We start from the raw sequence: 21289 nt of genomic DNA on the forward strand, positions 1-21289 counted from the left end.
TTTTACTGAATGAGTTGGCATCCTAGCCTAGGAAACATAGAGTTCTTAAATACAAAGTACCATGATGGCTGTTATTAGGGACTTAGTTTGGATTCTTTTGTTGTTGTTTTGTTTTATAATTTGGATTAAAAGAGCCCAATTTTTTGGTTTATTTTCTGAAAAGAATAAATTAGGTCAGAGTTACTTTAAGGTAATGAGAGATCTAAGTCTGTCACAGGACTTTCAATCCTGTGACTTACAATCTTTCAATCCACAGAGCCTTTAATCTGTATCTTAACATTGTAATATTAGAAGAAACAATAATCAGCTGGTGTGGTAGCCACGCCTTTAATCACAGCACTTTGGGGCAGAGGCAGGCGGATTTCTGAGTTCGAGGCCAGCCTGGTCTACAGAGTGAGTTCCAGGACAGCCAGGGCTACACAGAGAAACCCTATCTCGAAAATCCGGAAAAAAAAAAAAAAAAAAAAAAACATAGTAATCAGATTGATTGGATCAAGTTAAATTTCTTTTCCATTTCTTTAGCAAGAAAACTGCTGGCTTTTTTAAGAGTTCGAATTTAAAATAGAGGTATCTCCAAATGGAATGCCTTTTGAAATATTTAACATAAGTCTTTGCCAATTTAAAAATAAAAGTTTTTAAAATCCAAATTATATTTAATAATGAAATGATCTTTCTGTATAGAAAAAGTGAGCAAAAGCCTTGAATCCTGAGGTTAGAGATTCAGTGGTTAAGAATGTTTATAGGTCACTCAAAGGACCTGAGTTCAGTTCCCAGCACCCACTCTAGATGGCTCGTAACACCTGTGACTCCAGCTCCAAAAAATGACGCCCTGCTCCAGAGTCACAGGAACCTACATGTGCACTCACACTGCCGTGGCTGTGAGCTAGCGAAATTCATGTGCTGGGCCTGTGAAGTTGGAGAGAGCTACGTTGGGACTGCCAGCAGGGCCTTGGGATGAGCATCAAGCTAGGTGGAAGCAGTGTTTGTATACCTGGATCATAAAAGCAAGTTTAGCTCCTGTGCACTCAGTCTTCCTAGTGCTGCAACCTATTAATACAGTTCCTCATGTTGTGGTGACTCCCAACGATAAGATTAATTTTGTTGCTGCTTCATAGCTGTAATTTTGCTACTGTAATGAATTGTAATGTAAATATCTGATATGCAACCCTTGTGAAAGGGTTGTGTGACCCTCCCCGCCCCCAAGGGGTTTCCACACACAGGTTGAGAACCTCTACTCTACAGATTATGACTCACATCTCCAGCCTGGATTCTGACTGAGATTTTTGGCTAGGCAGATTGTTCTCTATAGAGACAGAAGCCAAGTTAAATGTGGCGCAGGTCTTTGTGAGCTGACAGTTGGATTTTGCCATTAGGCTGTCATTGGCTGGTGTCTGATTAGGCACCATTGCTATCTGGAGCACAGCTGCCACTCAGACCGATACACTGGCAGCTCAGGCTCTACTTCCTGTTTCTCCTTGACTTCAGAGCCCAGCCCTGTGGCGCTCTAGTGTACAGAGTGCACTTGGCCATGAGTGCTGGGAGAGCTGGATGTCTGCTTCTTGTTCTGTCCTTGGAATCTGTGGGTACCGGCAGTTTTCCATCTGGTGCCGTGCCAGAGCAGGAGGAAGGCTGTAGTCTCTTAGGGCAGTGGCAACTTTCTAGGGTAGTTCCTCTATAGTTCTGTCATCTGATCTGAGTGTGGCCCAGTCCTGTTTCTAAGAGTTGAGTTTTCGTTGGGCTGCAACCTGTGAGCAGTTTACTAGTTGTGACTTTGTGATAGTGAAGTCTGAGGCCTCCTGCTGACCTCAAGTCTGAAAGCTTTCTATGTGCCTGGCATAACTGTGAATGCTTAAACACGAGCTGTTCTGTTGATGATCGCAACGCTTTCCTTATTGAAACTAGCAGCTTTGACCTAGTAGTGAAGACAGTATCATCTACACCGAGGAGGACTCCCACGGAGGAGGACTCAGTGCTGCCTCCTGGCAAGTGAGAGCTACCCCAGCATTACACCGAGGACCTGACTTCTTCTGCAGGGAACACTGAAATGAATTTGGCTTTGAACATTTTTCGAGTAATGTAGCAAATTCTCAGTGTGGCCACGGGAAGAATTAGGTTCCTGGCTTTCTGGTAACAGACAACAAAAATGAACACGATTTCCCAATAATTAAAAAACTCAATAACAAAACAATGTTATTTGATGAGGCAGTGCCTTAGTTTCCTTTTACTGTGATCAGACACCAGGACAGAAGCGACTTGGAGAGGAAGGGCTTGGTTCACAGTTCCTGTTTGTACTCCATCACTGCAGCACAGCTCAGGTAACAGGAACGTGAAGCAGTCTCATCACACCCACAATGGAGAGGGATGAGCAGTGCTTACAAGCTAGTGCAGGCTGCCCTTCCAGGACCCTTCTGTGAAGTGTTGCTGCCTACAAATAGTGTGTTCTTCCTCTCAATTAACCCAGGAAACTCTGACACAAATGCCCACAGGCCAACCCAGTCCACACAGGCCCTCGATGATGCTCCTTCACTGGTGATTCTACAATGTATCAAGTTGCTAACCATCATAAGCAGTTCAGATGCAAACGATTTTTCAGGTAGGGTAGGTTGTATTTGTAGGATTATTCCTATAAGGAAGTTTCGCTAATATTTTGGATCCAACAAGAACCAAGTGTCTGTTGAACACACTCACCTGGCTCTTAATATAAATGCTCCTTAGTGAAAGAAGGGAGGGATCGTACTGTCTCACACAGGCTTGCTGCCTTCATACATTAGCATAGTTAAGACGGCTGAGGAAAGAGACCAGGATACAGGGCTGTGCTCCATGGCTCTTCTCAGTCATCTGTCCGATCTGCCAAGAAGTATGGCTGCGGGCTGGCTGTTTCAGGTGAGCCTCTAGAGCCAACAGACTCACTAGCTCGTATGCATAAGAACTCAGAGCCACAGAGAGCACATCCTGCCTGCCCAGATGTTGGCACAGAGCACTCAGGAGTTGGTAGTGGAGTAGATCGGCCTTCAGATGCTCCTATGAAATTGTGGGAGTGAGACTCAGAACTAGAGAAGGAAACTAGCAAAAATCGCTGGACTAATCAGCAAAGTAATAACCATATCACAGACATAGCGCCATTTAGAATGAAACGGCTTAGTTCATTCATATTAGATTACAGCCCAAAGAAGGGATTGAGATAGAGAGAAACTTTCAAGGGTCAGTCAGGCTAAGGCTTGTTCCTTACACCAGCGTGAGTGCTCTGCTTCGTGCTCGTTGGTTTTAGCCTGTTAATTAAATTACCCTAGAGGAAACTTGGCTGTCAGTGAAGTAACATCGGGCCTGTTGATAAATGCCAAGGAAGGAACTTAAAGGCAGATCAGGCTTTGGGGCTGAAGTTTTTATTTTTTTTTAAATGGGGCTTCAAACACCTATCTAGGACTGGAGGTGGTGATGCACGCCTTTAATCTCCATTCTTGGGAGGCAGAGGCAGGTGGAGATCTCTGAGTTCCAGCATTAAGTCTACAGAGCAGGTTCCAGGGCTACACAGAGAAACCATGTCTCAAGAAAAAAAAAGAAAGAACAGGCTAGGAAGACAATTCCAGCAGAGTGATTCCCTCCTGGCTCTCCTCTTCCCGTGCCGAAGCACATGAATTACCTCTGCTTCTCCTTCTAGGCCCCTGCTCTTCCAGACAAGTGAACATGTGGCCGACAGCCCCGCAGTGGGAGACATTATACCATTCAGCATCGTCATTCAGTTTCTGTTCACAAGAGCACCAGCTGAGCTGAAATCCCCCTTCCAGGTAATGAAGTGAGGGGGGCTTCTCAGGCAGTGTGTGAGTGAGTGTCCTCTCGAAGTGGGCTGCTGGCTCCCTCCAGCTTTAGTTAGTCTCCATGGCTCTCTGAAAGTGAACAGAGATGGAAGGAACCTCTAGTGCCTGCGTGTGTTTTCTTGGCGAGCAGTCTAAAATTTACCTCTTGAGTCCAGAATTAGCCCTTTATAAAAGTCTCAACTGACTAGTGTCCTCTGCCTACAGTCTTAGCACTCAGGAAGCTGAGGCTGGAGGATTGCCATGAGTTCCTTGTCTGCCTGAAGTACAGAATGAGACCCTGTCTCAAAAGTCATCACCATCAGGCTGGGTCTACATAGTGGTACACACCTTTAATCCCAGTGCTCTGGAGGCAGAGGCATATGATCCCTGTGAGTTCAAGGCTAGCCTGGTCTACAGAGTTCCAGGACAGCCAGGACTACACAAAACCCTGTCTCCAAACAAAGAAACAAGCAAAAAAAACCAAAACCTATCATCAAACAAAACAGAAATGACAGAAATAATTTATAGTCATAATGATCTGTTGATGGAGGCCTGTTTATTTGTTTGTTTGTTTGTTTATGTATTTATTTGGGGGCCCATGTCAGCAGATTAAGGGTTTTGGGTAATCAGGTGCATGAAGCCCTGTGCCACCTTTTGTACTTTCTTCAGGAAGTGTGAAGATCATCTTACCCTCAGTCATCAGTGTTTTTGTGCCAGTGTTTGCCACCATTTGCTGAGAATGCTTTTGTTTCTGTGTTGCATCCCTGCAGAGGGCAGAATGGTCTCATGCTCGCTTCTCCCAGTGGCTGGATGATCACCCATCTGAAAAGGACAGGCTGCTCCTCCTCAGGTAAAGCTGTGTGCTCTAGGGGTGCACAGGGTGGTCCAGGAGAGGGAATACAGGCGTGGGTGGTGAAGGGGCAGGAACTGTGTGGGCGTACACAGTTATGTGTCTCCGTGTGGCCACTTCATTGCATAGGCATTTGCATGTCAGATCCCTCTGCAGTGTACGACTGAGCACAGGGACTATCTAATCTTCCCAGACCTTCACATTGCCCTGTACCAACATGTGTGCCAGTATTTGCCGCCATTTGCTGAAGAATGTACTTTGTTCACTGTGGCAGCCCCACAGAGGGCAGAGTAGTCAGTCCATGGACAGTTGTCCCTGCTACAGCCTAAGGAGCGTGAGCACTAGTTTTAAACAATGTCACTTATGAGAGGACTCACTTTGGCTCTGTATCTTGTGTTGTTTTCATGTGCTGCAGTCACTGACATGGTGGCACTCAGAGGGAGTGAACTTTGAACAGTGACAGTTCCTGTAACTCGGAACCTATTTAAATACCACACTTTCCCTGGTTGTGGCCCAGGCGCATGTGCACATCTCCAGCCATGAGCATGGTGCATTAATACTTCCGTCAATGCTCCCCTCTGAATCCACGCTCAGAACACAGCCCCAGAGAGCTCCTCTCCCTGCTGTTTTGTTCAGCTGACTCAGCGACTTGTATTGACCCGTGATCCCCCTTGCTGAAGCTTCCTTCCCTTGCTTGTTCCTGATGGAACCTTTCTGACTTCTTCCCCAGCCATTCCAGCTGCTGACTGCTTCTTTTTGTCCATTTGTTAAATGTCATGGTCCACATTTTGTTTCTAGTTTTTTTGCACCCAGGTGAGCTAGTGCAGACACATGCCTCTTTTAGACACACACACACACACACACACACACACACACACTCCTCCCAATAGGCTGAGGTATGGAACTCACTTGAATGGGGTCTTAGGTCAGCAGACTTGCTGTCAGACATCTGCATTCAAATATACCACAGAAACCTCAACCCCCAAATGTTTTAATTTAATCATCCCTCAAACACCCTATATTCCTAGTTACCCTGTCACCGGAGGCCACCATCACTGAACCAGCCACACTAGAAAATGAGTAAGTCCTCAGTCAGCTCCTGTCCACCTGGTTGTCTAATATCAGTTACCATTGCTGTAACCCCTGAATGCATTCTCTACTCTGGCAATCTAGGTGTATGGATAAGGCAGGCCCGCTAGCTCATCTGAGCCTCAGTCAGGTAAAGGGTTTCACTGAAGAAGGTGAGCCACAGGTGTGGTGTCAGAACTTGTAGGAACCTGTGTGGGATAAGGAAGATGAGCCCGGGTTCTGTTGTTCCTTATCTTTTCTCACTAAGAAGCTGGCCCATACAGGAGAAATGCTGAGCACTGAGCTTCCTGTCAGTATCTAGGCCTAGTTAACCCTGCTCATGGAAAAGGGTTACGATGTAGTCAGGACATTTGGGTTTCAATTTGCAATGTCTCTGTGGCTTCTTTTCTGAGTCCCAAATATGCACTCAGCCTATCTGAGTGTATCAATTTATATTATCAATATAGTTGATAATAGGAAATGATTCAGCAGGCCTTGAAATGAGTTCATCTATATGGCTGTCTTGCTGTGGGTTTGTGATCACAAATCTGTTTTCTTCTGCTTCTTTTAAAAAATGTCTCCTGGGCGATCTTATCATTGATGCTGTTGCTAAGCTCACATTTAGCAAGTGAAAGCCCTACTCATAAATACTGCCTAGTCCCAGCCACTCCCATCCCCTACACCCCGTCTGTCTTACACACACACCAGACCCCAGAACCTTCCTGCTTGAAGCCTGCCTGGGGGATCCACAGAAACTGTACTGTCACAGCACCCTGCCTCTTAGCAAGAGTAAACCTTTGTCTTAGAGGGTGTGCTTTCTTACATGTTACTCAAAAGTGCTTTGATCCTGCCTACCAAAGATGGATGCTTCTCTCCCTATAGACAGACCCAGGGCAAGCGGTGTCTCAGATGTCAGCAACTCCTTTAGCTTCTTGGGGGGCCTCGCTCTGCTCCTCCCACCTGCTAGGCTGTTAGAAGTAGGGAAGGTGTGGGACAGCGAGTGCTGCTGCTGAGACTGCAAAGGCGAGTTCTCTTCTGCCTGGCTAACAGTGAAGCTGACTTTAAAGTCAGAGCAATCACTGACCCAGGCCAGGGAGGAAGTTGGGGGCTGCACCAGCTCAGCTACCAGATGCTCCCAACATGTGTGCTTGGGAGCAGAGGTGCTCACCTGGCTCAGACCATGCACTGAAGACAAAGTGTCAGTTTGCACACAAAGATTCCCGGGCTCTGGGGAAATGGTTGGATCTGCCTGTGTATCTTACAAACAAAATATAAATCTGTTTATCTTGGTACTTGCAGGGGAGAGCAATGCATCATATTGTTGCCCATAGGTTGAAACCATTTAGCCTTCACTAGTGCCTAATGGTATTTTTATCCATTGTTACAGAAAACACGCGGAACTGTATGAATCCTTGCCCCCTTAGCCTTCTTGCCATTATCCAGAACCCATAGGCTAGGTCTTATTCTCCCAGCTTGTCTGTTTCTAAAATCTCAAATGCCTTAAAATTCACTTATAATTTTAGTACTAATCACAATGAAGTTTTTAATGCCTGACAAATTGTAAAACACCTAACCTTGGTGTGTCACCTAACAGTGTGACCTATTAACCCAGGCCAATCCTTTAGTATTAAACCCATTCTTTCTCCTATGTCAGGGTAACTTCAGCAGTCTTGTGTGGTTACAAACCTCTTACATAATGTTTGCCTGACTTCCAAGAAAGCTAATGTTTTCCTGAAGCAAATGAAGTAATTTAATAAATGCTTAAAAATCCTGCTCTTGATTTTTCATGTGGGAGGGCAGCTTAATCTGTTTTCTCACTGTCGTTCTAATGGTGTTCTTGATGAATATCAAAAGAAAAATCTAACCAAACTTACTTCTAAACTTCCTTCAATGTGATATATAATGTATATGCTTAGCCCTACGAATGCAAAGAGTGTTTTTTTAAGTGCACTTTGTAAATAGAACAGTGTGTCCACCATGGAACATTAGTTTCTAAGATTTTCCACTTATTTCTTAAGACTGGAAAATGTACATGTGTGTGCACATGTGCATGCACACATACCCAACTGCTTCAAGATGGTTGAGCCCTTTTTCAGCCTGGCTTTGAAGACATTTGTGGAGTTGGAGCAACTGCCTAAACTGGTATGCCAACTGGCAAAGAAACAATTTTCAAATTTATTAAAAAAACAGAGAGAAGTAACTCCTTAAGGGTTGGTTCTGATACCTGACATTGGACCATCCCACAAAATGATGCTAAGAGCACTGACTTCTGTCTGGTAGTTAGGATTACTGATTAATGGGACTTGAGGCTAGGCATATGACCAGAGTAACAGGATTACATCTAATTGGAGAAGTTGGCTTAGTAATGGCCGGTCCATACTCCCACATAACCAAAGGATGCACTCCCTCACACCCTGAACACAGCATGAGGCTAGCCTTCAGGAATTTCAAAATGCTGGGTACTCTGTAGTCAGGATTTTCATATCTGTGTGACTCCAGGGTAATTTTTGCTACCTAGTGTTAGGAAGAGGAAATGTTTACAGCTGAGCCCTAAATGATAAAGAGCCGTCTAGGGAGAACACAAGAAAGGGCATTCATCCCAAAGATAAGAGTAAGTGTGCAGATGATAGAGAGAGCTCATTTCTTTAATTGTAAGATATGTGCATGGTCAAAACCAAACAGGCCCTCTGCCAACTCCTATCTGAGGGAGAAATATACTATTTTGATTTCTTCCCTGATTGGATACTGGCCTTAGCTGCAGCAAGTGAAGTACAAAGTAAATTTGTGGATCTTTTTCAGCCCAAAGAGGCATAAAGGGCTGCATAGCTGTTTCCAACAAAGCTGGGTTGTCTGGGGAATCCCTCTTGCAAACAGTGGAGAGCAGGCGATGCTAAAGACCCAGCTAGCAGCTTTAAAAATAAGACAGAAAGCATTTAACAGAAACAAGGTGGTCGGCAGGGGGCCAGATGTGGAAATAGGTGGGGTGAGTTTGAGGACCTTGTAACTGATCCCGTAGAGATGGGAATGAGAGTTTGAAGGGAACTAGTTCCCTGGGCTCCATGATGGAAAGAGGAACAGAACGATGCCAAGCATTTGGTAGCTGACCAAACGACATCTAGAAGCAATGTTACTTAAAATGTCTAAAAGACAGATGGACACAAGTAAAGAACACATCTGAACAACACTGGCTATTTCCAGTGTTTGGGAATAAACAACAGAATTGCTAAATGGGACGTGCAATGAGTATGTATGCAGAACAGTGGGGACTTTATAAAGAAGTACCAACTACAAACCACTTAGCTTTACTTGGCAAACATACACAGGTCTTCCCATGGAGACCACTGTTCTAACCTTGTAGCTTCCCTACAGCTCTGCTGTGGTGGTGGGAAATGACCTAGGTATAAAGGAACAAGCCAAGGGCCATGAATGCTGCTGCCATTTGCTGACTCCTGTCCCCAGTACAAACCAAAGATTATCAAAGCAATGGCACAGCAACACATGGAAGTACTTGGCTAAGTTCAGACTTCCCATCATAAAACCTACCAAAACCTAAAAACCCTAAAATGCTGTAGCTGTAGGCGGCCCTGTCTGTTACTATGTACGCAAAGGGTCTGTCTGAGCATGTGTGTCCAAGGCTTTTTCTCCCCTAGCTGAGCTCTGAGGGAGACACAGCTATGGCCATTCTTTCATGTGCCTTCAGGACAAAGGAAAAGAGCACATACTGAAATGAAGACTGAAATCAGCCATACTGCACCACTCACCTGGCACAGCCACTGTAGCTCTAATGCACGTGTAAAGGCTGCTGACACTGGCCCGTGGCACTGCGCTGTTCCAGGAACAGGTATCTTGTTGTTTCCATATCGATGCTACCAAAACTGTTGGACTTATGACAGTTTTCTTTTGCATTTACAGGGGAGCCCTGGAAGCTTATGTTCAGTCAGTGAGAAGCAGGGACGGTAAAGAATTTGCACCAGTTTATCCCATTATGGTTCAGCTGCTTCAAAAGGCTATGTCTGCTCTTCAGTGACCTGCAGTCTCCATGAACAGACCCGTCCAAAGGTGGCAACTACAACTAAAGATCATGGTTGATTTTCTGTCCTTCCTCTTTCCGTTACCTCCAGCAAGCATCTCAGCCTTCACATAGCATCCACAGGGCTTTCTCATAAAGCTACCTGTTCCCCTTCTCAGACGATGGAGGAAGGCTATTTTACTTGCTGTCATAGTTGACTCATTATTTTCACTGCTTCTGAAGGGACAGTATCCTCCCAGCCTGCCACTTTCTTTAGCATTAAGCACATAACGAAGTCCCATCAGCAGGGAGTTGAGGAGTATACACCTGACAGAGCCGCTCTACCCCAAAGTGATGTGGACATGCAGCAAGCCCAGTAACTATGGTGGAGCCCAAGGCTGAGGCAGACACACTGCTAAATGCTCTTTACTGGATCTAACTGAATGAAGTTAGATGAAGTCAGGGTTTCTTTAGTCATTTTACTAGAAACAGGCACTCAGCCTTATTTTCTAGTCCTTACTCCATTGTTAACATTCTTTAATTTTTAAAACCCCACCAGAAACCTACTTATAACACCAGAACTCAGTTTTATCAAGAATTTGTTTTCCATCTGCTAATCAGATTATACTGATCCAGAAATCAAAGACAGACCTTTTTTTTCCTTTTATTTGAAATAATATACAAGAATATAGTGTGCAAAATTGAGGGGCAATATGTTTAACAAGTGTAAATCAATTTTACAGCTGTGATTACTAACCAAAACTCTCACTTGGTAAGTAACATGAGAAGCCATGATTGTAGCTCAGAGCAAGAGCAGCGGGACTGCCCAAGTACTTGCTCTGTCTCAGAAGCCGGAGGGAGTAAAGTGCAAGTGGTGCACTGCAGTAAGTGCAAAGTCTGCCCCCACCAGAGAGACACACTGACAGCACAGATGGAGGGTATGTGGCTGAGGAGACAGGAAGGCGGTAAAATACAATGGTGTTGACTGGTAACAGCACCATTACAATGACTGTCCCAATGCTATTAACTGACTGCACCTTGGCCTGGCTTGGGCCCCACTGGAAATCATGGAGGTGTGCTGCCCCCTGGTGCATCCACTCAGCACATGCCCAGGGCATCTGAAGCAGGTGGCTCTTTGAGCTGAGACAATGACACCGACACCATCCACCTGCCATATTATGTTGTCTCTTGGCACTGGCCAGACTAGAAGCAACTGTGTTTGGCAGAGATGCTGGGCCATGTGGTGGCTATTCATGGAAAGGCCAGCGTCTGCTTCATTCCTGATATCGTGGGTACAATACAGATTAATAAGCAGTAAGGAGCTGATGTATAAACAGCAGTTACGTATTTTTAAATTCCCCTTCGTACAATTTAAAATAAAACGTATACACATCTTTCTACTGTACTTTAGCACCACAGGATATCAATTTTCAAGCCTATATTACCTGATAGATATATGAAGTTTGGAAGGAAAATAAGGCAATTTGGTTTACAATGTTGATAGTTATAGCTTAATGCTCTAATGGAGAAAGCAATCCTCACCCATTAAATCATTACAAAACTCAATGCTCCAGCATTTTATGGTCACACAAATGTAGGACAAATGGTGAGACCAAGGTCTTCCAAGCTTTTCCATCCAGAGTCAGTACTTATGCAGATGCAGACTTACAAACACAAGCATCAGGTTTAATGCTGTTGAGAGCCCTGTGGAAACAAAATAGCAAAGATTCTCAGTTTCCTAATGGCTCATAGCTTAAGTATCTGGAAAATTTAAACAAATGTGAGAACAGCATGCACAGAAAAGTGGTAATGTCCCAAATGAAGTTCCAGATATTAGAGAATAGTTTGTAGGAAATGGGTGTGTGGTTCCATAGATATACTTTGCCTTTAAGCACAGAGCCTTGGGTTCAAACCCCTGCACTAAATAAGCAGAAGGCGGCAAGACCAACACTTGAGTTTGTTCTGTGACTTTAATGTACACATACAAGGAACCTGAGGGTTGTATTGCATAGCTGTAATCCCTGAAAGGACTGTAAGGGGTTGGAGGCGGAAGGATCAGAAGGTGAAGGTCATCCTTGGGGACAAAATCAAGTTTGAGGCCAGTCTGGGCTACTTATGAAACCTTGACTCACACACATGTACACCAAAAAACATAGAACAAATCTCTACACTATAGTTCATCTGGTGGCTGACCCTACTTTAAAATAAATCCCTGAGCCATTTAACCACTGTTCCAATAATCTTCATTTTTAAAAAATAATATATAAGCTTATTCTAGTCTATCCTATGTATTTTGTGCTAAATAATCTAAAACGAAAACATAAAGGATGCTATTCAAGTAAAGAACAAATATAAGAATGGAGTCTACCAGCCAAAGACAGCATTGTGAAACTTCTTTCCCATCCTTCCTGTGTCTACTAGTTTCTGCCTATAGCAGAAGCCTGCAAGGATGTTACCAAAAACCAGAGATCGTCTACTGTAATGAGTTAATGATGTCCATCTTTTAACCAGACCACTAGTAGTATACTCTAAAACTTCCTCAGCACTTGGGGCATTCTTCAGCTAGCTTGAGAAAATCTGCTTGCTGCACTACACAAGTGGTTCTTGATTGAAAAGGCAGACTCCATTATTAGGTTTGAAGTATAATAATGGTGAGGTATGCCATCACGGGCACAAGAACACACAGAGCATCAGATCAGGACTTCTGTTACTACTAACACTTACTGAGTTGGTTCTTTTCCTTTTCCAACAGTCAGGATTTAAACGCTTTTGTTCTTCAGCCAAAGCCTTTGCTTCTAATGTGTACATCCTCCTTTCTTCATTCTTCATTTTTTTCCACCTGTCACCAAGGATCACACTTATGGCTCTGCAAAGTAAATATTTACATAATGTAAAGTTTCATAAAATGTGTAGCAGCTGCTACTACTTTGGGGAGAAATGTAAAAAAAACAGAAGGGGAAAGATCAAGACTACCATGGTCATTTCAACGAAATCCTGTCATATGCATCCATTTATCAGTTGGTGCAACAATGATAGTATTTGCAATTGTTCTAAAACATCCAAAATTGCCAGAAAACTGGCAATTTCCCAAAGGAAATTTCAGTGTCAGCAGCATGGGGCACTCAACTTGTATTAAAACTTATTTTGTGTGCAAAGCTATTCAAGCTATTGTGGTTATAATAAAAGCTTTACTCCCCCATGCAGTGCAAGCCAAGTAAGAAAGACTGTCTTTGCTTTAATAAATCCAAAAGGGTAAGAGGGAGTCAAAGTTGATAGGACACATTACTGTACAAACTTCAAACTATTTTCCTGTTTTCCTAGTTATTCAGATACCAAAACTATTAGCAGTGACACGGTACACACAAGAGACTGCTGAGAAAGAAGACAGTGACGCTTCAGGGGCACAGTAGCCATAACTAAGTCCAACACATCAAACAACTGAATGTGCTATATTTTATTTAAAACCAACTTATACAGATTTCTGATTAAAGATAGCATAAAATAGCTGACATATTTGCCATCTAAACCACAGGAATAGACACATAGCAGTCTCAGTCCCCCAGAGTTAGAATGTTTCAAATGGGGTGCTGATGCATTCTTGATGTTTTCTCTTAGGTTAAACATGGTGGGCAGTGTGAGGTGCACTATGATTCAGTCTAGACTCCTTCCTCGCCTAAGTTTCAACCTGATTAATGTATATGCCAACTGGCCTAATAGCTTTCTATATGTCTACATTCTGCCCCTAAGAAAAAAAATTCCTTATTCATGGAATAAAGATCTACCTCTATAGAAGAAAAAAAAATCCAAACTGGTTTTTGATTTGGAAAAAGGTCCATTTGACTCATTTCCCGTTAGTGTGTCACTCACACACAAACAACACGAAAACGCAGTGGAAAGTAAGATTTATGAGTTATATTTGATAAATATATTTGATAAGTGAGCTATCTTTGATAAATAGATCCTAAAATAGAAAAACAAAAGTGGAAATGAGACAGCTACTCTTTTTTTTTGTTTGTTTGTTTTTTGTTTTTCGAGACAGGGTTTCTCTGTGTAGCCCTGGCTGTCCTGGAACTCACTCTGTAGACCAGGCTGGCCTCGAACTCAGAAATCCACCTGCCTCTGCCTCCCAAGTGCTGGGATTAAAGGCATGCGCCACCACGCCCGGCGAGACAGCTACTCTTAAGAAAGGCCTTTCCTCCAGAATTCAAGTAAACTCAGAGAGCTATTGGCAGGCACTCCAGTGTTTACAAAGTCTTTTTAATATGATACAAGAAAACAAGTACCATTTCTAGATGTCAGCGGACTCATTAAATAAACAAGTACCAAACAGGTGTGAAAAGAGAAACACATGCCCCATCTGTCAGGAAGTCTCTAAGATGACCTGGGGGGGGGGGGTAAGTCATTCTTAAAATGCTTTTACATTTTAGAAGTATGTTTTCTGCTAAACTATAATATATTCCTGACCAGAGACTACTCCAATGTGAGTTTAAAAAAAAAAAATTACAGGGTCTCACTACTTAGCCCTGGCTACCCTTAATTCCACTTCTAAAGAAATAACCAAATACTAGGCCAAGGCTATTCTGTAGAAACACATCAACTCTTAAAGATGCACTTGGAATGCAAAGCTTCTTTCTAAAATGTAGGTAGTATTAGAATTACTTCTTTGAGGAGCTGGAGAAATGGCTCAGCAGTTAAGAGTGCTGTTCTCTTCCAGAGGACCCAGGTTCATATCCTGGCACCCACATAGCAGCTCACAACTGTCTGTAACCCAAGATCTGACATCCCACACAGACAAACATGCAGACACCAATGCACATAAAATAAAAAAATTACATACTTTAAGACATTAACAATCTGAATTGAAAATTCAGTTATTTTATAGTATTTTTACTCGTGATCCCAAGGATAAAGGAAATGGTCATTTTCATTCTCAGAAAAATAGGAAGATTGCAAGAAGGTACCTTTAGCATGTGATGTACAAGACTGAACTCAGTAACTGATGCTGAGCTAAGTAAGGCTACAGCAAACAGGAGTGACGATCTACTGGCTAAGTTGACAAGTCTTATGTCCCACAGTGAGGCCCTTATATAAACCCTACCAAATCTGACCCAAGAAATTTACCTGTCCTCTACCAGGTAAATTAAACTTATTGTTTTCAAAGGGGAGTACATAGTATAATCTATGTATTATAAAAACTATATATATATATATGTAAAGTCAACATAAGAAGAATGGAAGGAAATCAAGAGAAGACATTGAAGGCATTTCTTCTGCAGGCACAGTTACTGTGACCTGCCTGACAAGTCAGAGTTGCAGTCATTACTATTTACCTGTTATCTTTCCCTGGATACATCTGAGTATATTCAACTCTGTATTTTTTGGCAAAAAGCATGAAGGCATTCATTGGTCTTTTGCACTTATTAGGAGAAGTGGCACTCACAGTCCCTGAGCTGTGGCTTTTGACAGCTTTAGCATACAAAGAACTAGAAGAAAGCTGTGATGATCCAGGTGAACCACAGCTTTTACTGAATTCAGATCCCGAAAACTCTTGACCAGTACCAGGTCCTCCTCCACAAGACAGAGATGCACGGCGCTGACGAGCCATACTACTCAAAACATAGACCGCAGAAGAGTCCATAGGTGTGAAGTCATAGCTAGAGAATTAACAAAATTAGAGTGAGGTTATAAAGTATCTAAGACAGAAATGTAAAAATCTTGCGTTTGACTGAAACCTTCACTGCCCCTTACCTGATGTCTACCAGCTTCTGCCACTGCACTTAGTAGAAAACCTCATTTATGACAAAGCCAACCTCTACGTCCCACAAAAGAAGTCATAACCAGCATATCTCCTTCACAGCAGTTAACTTCTACAGACCCCATACGTGTCCTTCACTCTTCTAGATTCACTTTTTAACAAATTTGATCATCTCATTTCTTGCCTAGAAGTATAAACCTAGGAAACTAAAATGGAGTGGGCTATATTTCAGGCCTGAAAGCTAACAACTGAACGACAAGAGCTAGTTAGAGGAGGGCAGCCATTCAGCCCAGTACTCCTAGCATTTAGAAAACTCAGGCAGGGCGCTAAACCATTCGTAGACGACCTGCTTCTGGGTCGGGGTTTTGTACGTAGCAGAGCAGCTCCCTCGCTGCGATCTATTGAAAGTCAGCCCTCGACACAAGGGTTTGGAAGAAAAAAAAAAAAAAACTCAGGCAGATGGATCTCCACATAGAGGCAAACCTGAGCACCACAGAAGGTTCAAGGTCAACCTGCCCTAAGATGAGACCTTGTCTCCAAATGGCTATGGAATGGGATAACTTAACATAGCAATGTGAGACTTGTATAGATAGATACAGAAAGTTGTAATATATACAGGTCCACCTATGTATAGTTAGCATCTTAACCCACCCATATCAGTAAAGGCCACATTCTGTTATATAAGTTCAATTTGTATAAGCACCAAAGCACCAAAACAAACTAGGCATAGTCCTGCTCTTCACCAAGCCTGGAGTTGGAGTCCATCTAGTCCCCTTTATATGAAGAAAGAGGCCAGCTGAAATATAGTGCCGAGGATCCTCACCCATAAACCAGTACCTTCATAATTCCAATGGCCAAATTCAAAAGTAATCAAGCAACTGCCATATTAATTAAAATATTAGCTCAAAAATCAAAGTTAATATATATCATACCCTTCAACTATCTGAAGCCCTTACCAAATGAAGTTTAAAAAATTATGAAATCCAGTAAAATACCAGTAGAATAGAGTAAGCTAGTTACTAAAATTTGAAAACTCCACCATCTAGTGGAGAAATCTGTCATTTCGTTGAGGATACAAATTAATTTGGTTTCATAAACTTAGTACCCATACCCAGAACAAGCACTGAAGCAATGACTATATTCTCAGACAGCTTACATGCCTGGCCGTACCTGCTGTCAGCACCTTTAATCCTAGTACATGTTGGTCTTCAAACACCTTCTTTTTTTGTTTTGTTTTGTTTTGTTTTTGTTTTTCGAGACAGGGTTTCTCTGTGTAGCCCTGGCTGTCCTGGCACTCACTCTGTAGACCAGGCTGGCCTGGAACTCAGAAATCCGCCTGCCTCTGCCTCCCGAGTGCTGGGATTAAAGGCGTGCGCCACCACGCCCGGCTTCAAACACCTTCCATGTTTAGGTATACTCTCTTCTTTTAAAGATTTAGTTTATTACTTTTAACTGTGTACTTGGCATGTCTACATACAGATGCCTATGGAGGCCAGAGGCCATTTGGGGCTTGAGTTACAGACGGCTCTGAGCTGCCTGGTATGGGTACTTAGACCAGCACCTGGGTCCTCTGGAAGTGCTCTTCCTCAGTGAGCCGTCTTCCACCTGCTTCCTCACTACCCTGAAAGGCACTCTACAGTAACGCAGAGCCTGCTCATAGTCACACGTATTAACTCATCTAGTCTGCTTACATTAGTCACGACTTAAAACACTATCTTTGTACAATGAATTTAAAAACTATAGAAAAGTTAATTTGCTTTACTGTACCTAAGCTTCCACAGCTAGCCTTCAGTGCAGCCAGGAGGACGAGAAGGCAGACAGTCCAGCTCTAGAGCTTATGCCCCTACCAGGCCCAAGGCTTGTCAGCCAAGCCTTGAATTTCATAGTGAGCCTGAACCATGAGCACATGATGTCATTTTAAAACTGGAATTTTGGTATATGCCAGGAAGATAATCTTATTTGGCCAGGCTATCAATAAAAAAATCCTATGTCGTGAGAGTCTAACAAACTTCTCTGACAAAAACATTTCATACATTTGTATTATTTATTCCTGGAAGCTGAAGATATGCTGAGTGAGGACTCAAAAAAATAGGGCTTGTTATTTCTTCTGGGGTTTTTCCCTTCTCTGACTGCTTCGTATCCTTTTGCCATCATGAACTGTGACATGAACATAGATGCATTTGTCTCATGAGTCCGCCTAGTACAATCCAGTTTAGCAATACTGATATGGCCTGTGAACAATTCAGTTACAGAGCTATTTACATAATTTTATACTCATTTACAACAATTTATTTCATGAGCCAGCAAAATGAGTCTTTCTCAACTGCTCTCTACTGTCTCTAACTGGACTGACAAGCTAACCAGCTTGCTTCGCAGAGCCCTTGCCTCCTGTTCTCACTGCTGGAATCACAGGCAGGCCACTACACATACCTGGCAATCACAGGGTTTTGGGGATGGGCATACTTGGATAGAAAGGGGGCCAGTTCCCAACCCCTTTAAACCTTAGCTTTAGTTGGACTTCAGTTATAACTCAGCTATCACTAGGGAAAAAACTTTTAACAGAAAAAAAAATGCATCTTTACCTTTTAAATGTATCAAAAACACCTGAATCATCGAAATTAATGGCATCAGGGTGTCCAGGAGGTAGACATACGTCACCAATATGAATTTCACAACATGGAATGCCATGCTGTACCACAGTCAAGCTTGGATAAAATGATGACCAACCTAGAGTTAGACAACAGATGAACATGAGGAAAGAGACAATGCAGCCATTAGAAAACATACACACACACGGGAAAAAGAACAAGTCCACTTAGCTCTGACACCCCACGTGACGTCTCTCACTTTCAAACAAAACCATTACTAGGATTAAGCACGTGTGTCTCAGCTATGTAACGAGTTTACTTCAGTGGTTTACTTATAAACCTCTATCAGATACTGACCACTTTTAAACATCTGCAGAAACACTGAAGTAATAAACCTTGAAGTAGCCTACGAATTAATAAATTATGCTTTACACGGTATTTCTGTAATAAAGCTCTAAAGAGCAACTCTGGCTTAATAGGTAAATACAAACAAAAATATTGACTACCAAGCCCACCACTTCTCACATTATACCTGAGAGCTTACAGTATGCTACACGAATGACATTTCTCATGCACATGGCAACATTTTTTCTGGTCATGGCTAAGGCACTTAAACACTATTAAATATAACTGTAACCATCTGTTGAATTTTATTTGGTTTGAAATAAATTTTCATTATTTTTCTTAAAGCTACAAAATGTTAAGAAGTTTTCATAAACTCGGAGCTAAGGATGGCTCAGCAGTTCAGAGCACTGGCTGACCCTGTCTCGAAAAACCAAAAAAAAAAAAAAAAAAAAAAAAAGCACTGGTTGGTCTCCTAGAAATCTGGAGTTCACTTGGCAACTCACAACCAGTTGTTAACTGAAGTACCAAAATATCAGATATCCATGCAGGTGAAACACGCACAAACATGAAAATAATAGTAAAGTTGGTATAAATTCAATTGAAGCCGTACCTTTATTTTTAACATAGAAAGGGTGGTCCAGCTTGCACTCTACAGTAAGCAAGCCATCTTCTACTGTACCAGGATCAAATGTCAACTTCAGTACAGACTCACCGAATGACACACTCTCTTCATGGGATAACAACTTTAGACCATCAGACCCATAGCCCTGAAAGCATATGCATGGACTAAATAAATTGGAAATGTTCCATTCAACAGGGAAACTCCCAATATATGTCTGGATTGGAAAAGGTAAATTTAGTCAGTATCTCCAGCTTTAAAGTAGTTTCAACTAAGCAGTAAAGAAACACACACGTATCATGACCACAGAATATATATCAGATTGAGATATGCATTTTAACCCAAAAATAAGTAATATGAAGTTTAATAAACAAAGACTATCTATGATAGACTAAGGAGGACTTTGAAGTGAGATGTAAAAAATAAAATTTAGAAAAAGAAAATGCCTAGGCTGAGAACAGTTGCATGTGCTGGACATGGTGGCACACACCTTTAATCTCAGCACTTGGGAGGCAGAGGCAGGTGGATCTCTGTGAGTTTGAGGCCAGCCTGGTCTACAGAGTGAGTTCCAGGACAGCCAGGGCTACACAGAGAAACCCTGTCTCAAAAAAAAAAAAAAAAAAAACCAAAAAAATAGAACAGTTGCAAGTAACAACTTCTTTGAGTAGTACTAAGTAGTAGTGCTTAAAAACAANAAAAAAAAAAAAAAAAAGAAAAGAAAAGGTTAAGTTCAGACTTACGCAAATAAGGCTGAAAACGGGGACAGTTTGTCAGTTTGCAGAGGGCAAGATGAAATCTCACTCAGGTGTTGGTGGGAAGACAATGGAAGAATTTTTATTAATGTGGTTGTCAATTTTCAGATCATGATGATGAAAAAGGGGACTCTACTATGTAATTATTTTTAAAGGTGTATTTGTGGGTGTACAAGCTCTAGTAGCTGTATGTGCTCTGCAAAAGCAGCAACTACTCTAGCCATCTTTCCACCCCTGCATTTTAATTATTTGAGGTTATGAGATACCCACTGTACATCTTGAGTCCACAACTGATGAGAGAAGAACCAGATGAAACTTAAATTCAGTGGGCATTTACTGAGTAATATACATGTCAGATGGTGGGCTTACAGAACACATGAACAAGGTGAAAAGAAAGAAATCAGCGTTTACCCTTGCATTCACAGAAAACGACACATGACCGCAGCTAGCTACAGCACCCAATTGTATACCAGGTGATCAACAAATGATGGGTTAACAACGCTGTGAATACCATGGAATAGAAAACTGAGTATGAAGGGATGAGAAGGAACATAATGAAAGACAGTTTCGGAGTTTTGAATGTGGTCTGCAAAAATATTTTAAAGGAATTTTAATTTAAAGAAATACTTAGATAGGCAGAAATTAAAAGGAGTGAGATGTAACCCAAGCCATACAGAGTGTAAAAAATTGATCATGACTCATTAGTGATGTCTAACATGTAGGTGGAAAAGTAAAGGACAGATTAACAAATAGTCAAAATTAGTTTTCTAGGGCTGGAGAGAAGGCTCTATTGTTAAGAGCACTGACTGCTCTAACAGAGGACCTGGGTTCAATTTCTAGCATCTACATGGTAGCTAATAACTGTTAACTCCACTCCAGGGGATCTGACACCCTCACACAGACATGAACATGAAGGCAAAACACCAATGCACATAAAATAAATAAAATAAATGTTAAATTTTTTTTTTTCTTAAAGCTACTAAGATTTTAACCTGAGTTTACATCACATATCAGGATGTGAAGGCCAGGATGATTAAAGTCAGTCACATAAGACTTGCTGGAGTATACACTGAATTCAGAGTGCTCTCTACAAAGATGATGCCTGGGTGCTGTCAGTGCTCCAGTCTATGAGGAGGAGGACACTGGCAGTAATAAGCAAAAGACTGAGAACTAGGGTACTGCTGCTGTGTACACTGAGGGACCGCAATGTCAGAAGTAGTTCAATGAGCAAATGCTGCGGAGGTTTCAAAACTAGGAGACAAGTTTTTGTGTAAAGTAGGAGAAGCAAAACCAGACTGCAAAATCAGACTGCACACTCTCCTAAGACAAGCAGACTGCACTCTCCTAAGACAAGCAGACTGCACACACACTCTCCTAAGACAACCAGACTGCACACACACTCTCCTAAGACAACCAGACTGCACACACACTCTCCTAAGACAAGCAGACTGCACACACACTCTCCTAAGACAACCAGACTGCACACACACTCTCCTAAGACAAGCAGAC

At 42.3% G+C, this 21289-nt stretch overlaps 2 protein-coding genes across 3 annotated transcripts in view; one reads left to right on the top strand and one right to left on the bottom strand.

Annotated features, from left to right (window-relative positions):
- Positions 1 to 21289, top strand: part of Cog5 (component of oligomeric golgi complex 5) — a 293171-nt gene that overhangs the window by 269899 nt on the left and 1983 nt on the right. For both annotated transcript variants that reach the window (XM_021179459.2, XM_021179458.2), the window contains exons 20-22: positions 3659 to 3785; positions 4565 to 4644; positions 9625 to 9771. In XM_021179459.2, the coding sequence (XP_021035118.1) occupies positions 3659 to 3785; positions 4565 to 4644; positions 9625 to 9739 (322 nt within the window). In that variant the 3' untranslated portion in view covers positions 9740 to 9771. The remainder of the gene's footprint in view (positions 1 to 3658; positions 3786 to 4564; positions 4645 to 9624; positions 9772 to 21289) is intronic.
- Hbp1 (HMG-box transcription factor 1) overlaps positions 10370 to 21289 on the bottom strand; it is a 27072-nt gene continuing 16152 nt past the window's right edge. Inside the window, exons 7-11 of the mRNA XM_021179461.2 lie at positions 19020 to 19176; positions 18059 to 18203; positions 15052 to 15375; positions 12446 to 12587; positions 10370 to 11425 (exon numbers count right to left, since the gene is read on the bottom strand). Of these exons, the coding sequence (XP_021035120.1) occupies positions 11408 to 11425; positions 12446 to 12587; positions 15052 to 15375; positions 18059 to 18203; positions 19020 to 19176 (786 nt within the window). The 3' untranslated portion in view covers positions 10370 to 11407. The remainder of the gene's footprint in view (positions 11426 to 12445; positions 12588 to 15051; positions 15376 to 18058; positions 18204 to 19019; positions 19177 to 21289) is intronic.

This window comes from Mus caroli, chromosome 12 (assembly GCF_900094665.2).
Source record: "Mus caroli chromosome 12, CAROLI_EIJ_v1.1, whole genome shotgun sequence".
Lineage (NCBI taxonomy): Eukaryota > Metazoa > Chordata > Mammalia > Rodentia > Muridae > Mus > Mus caroli.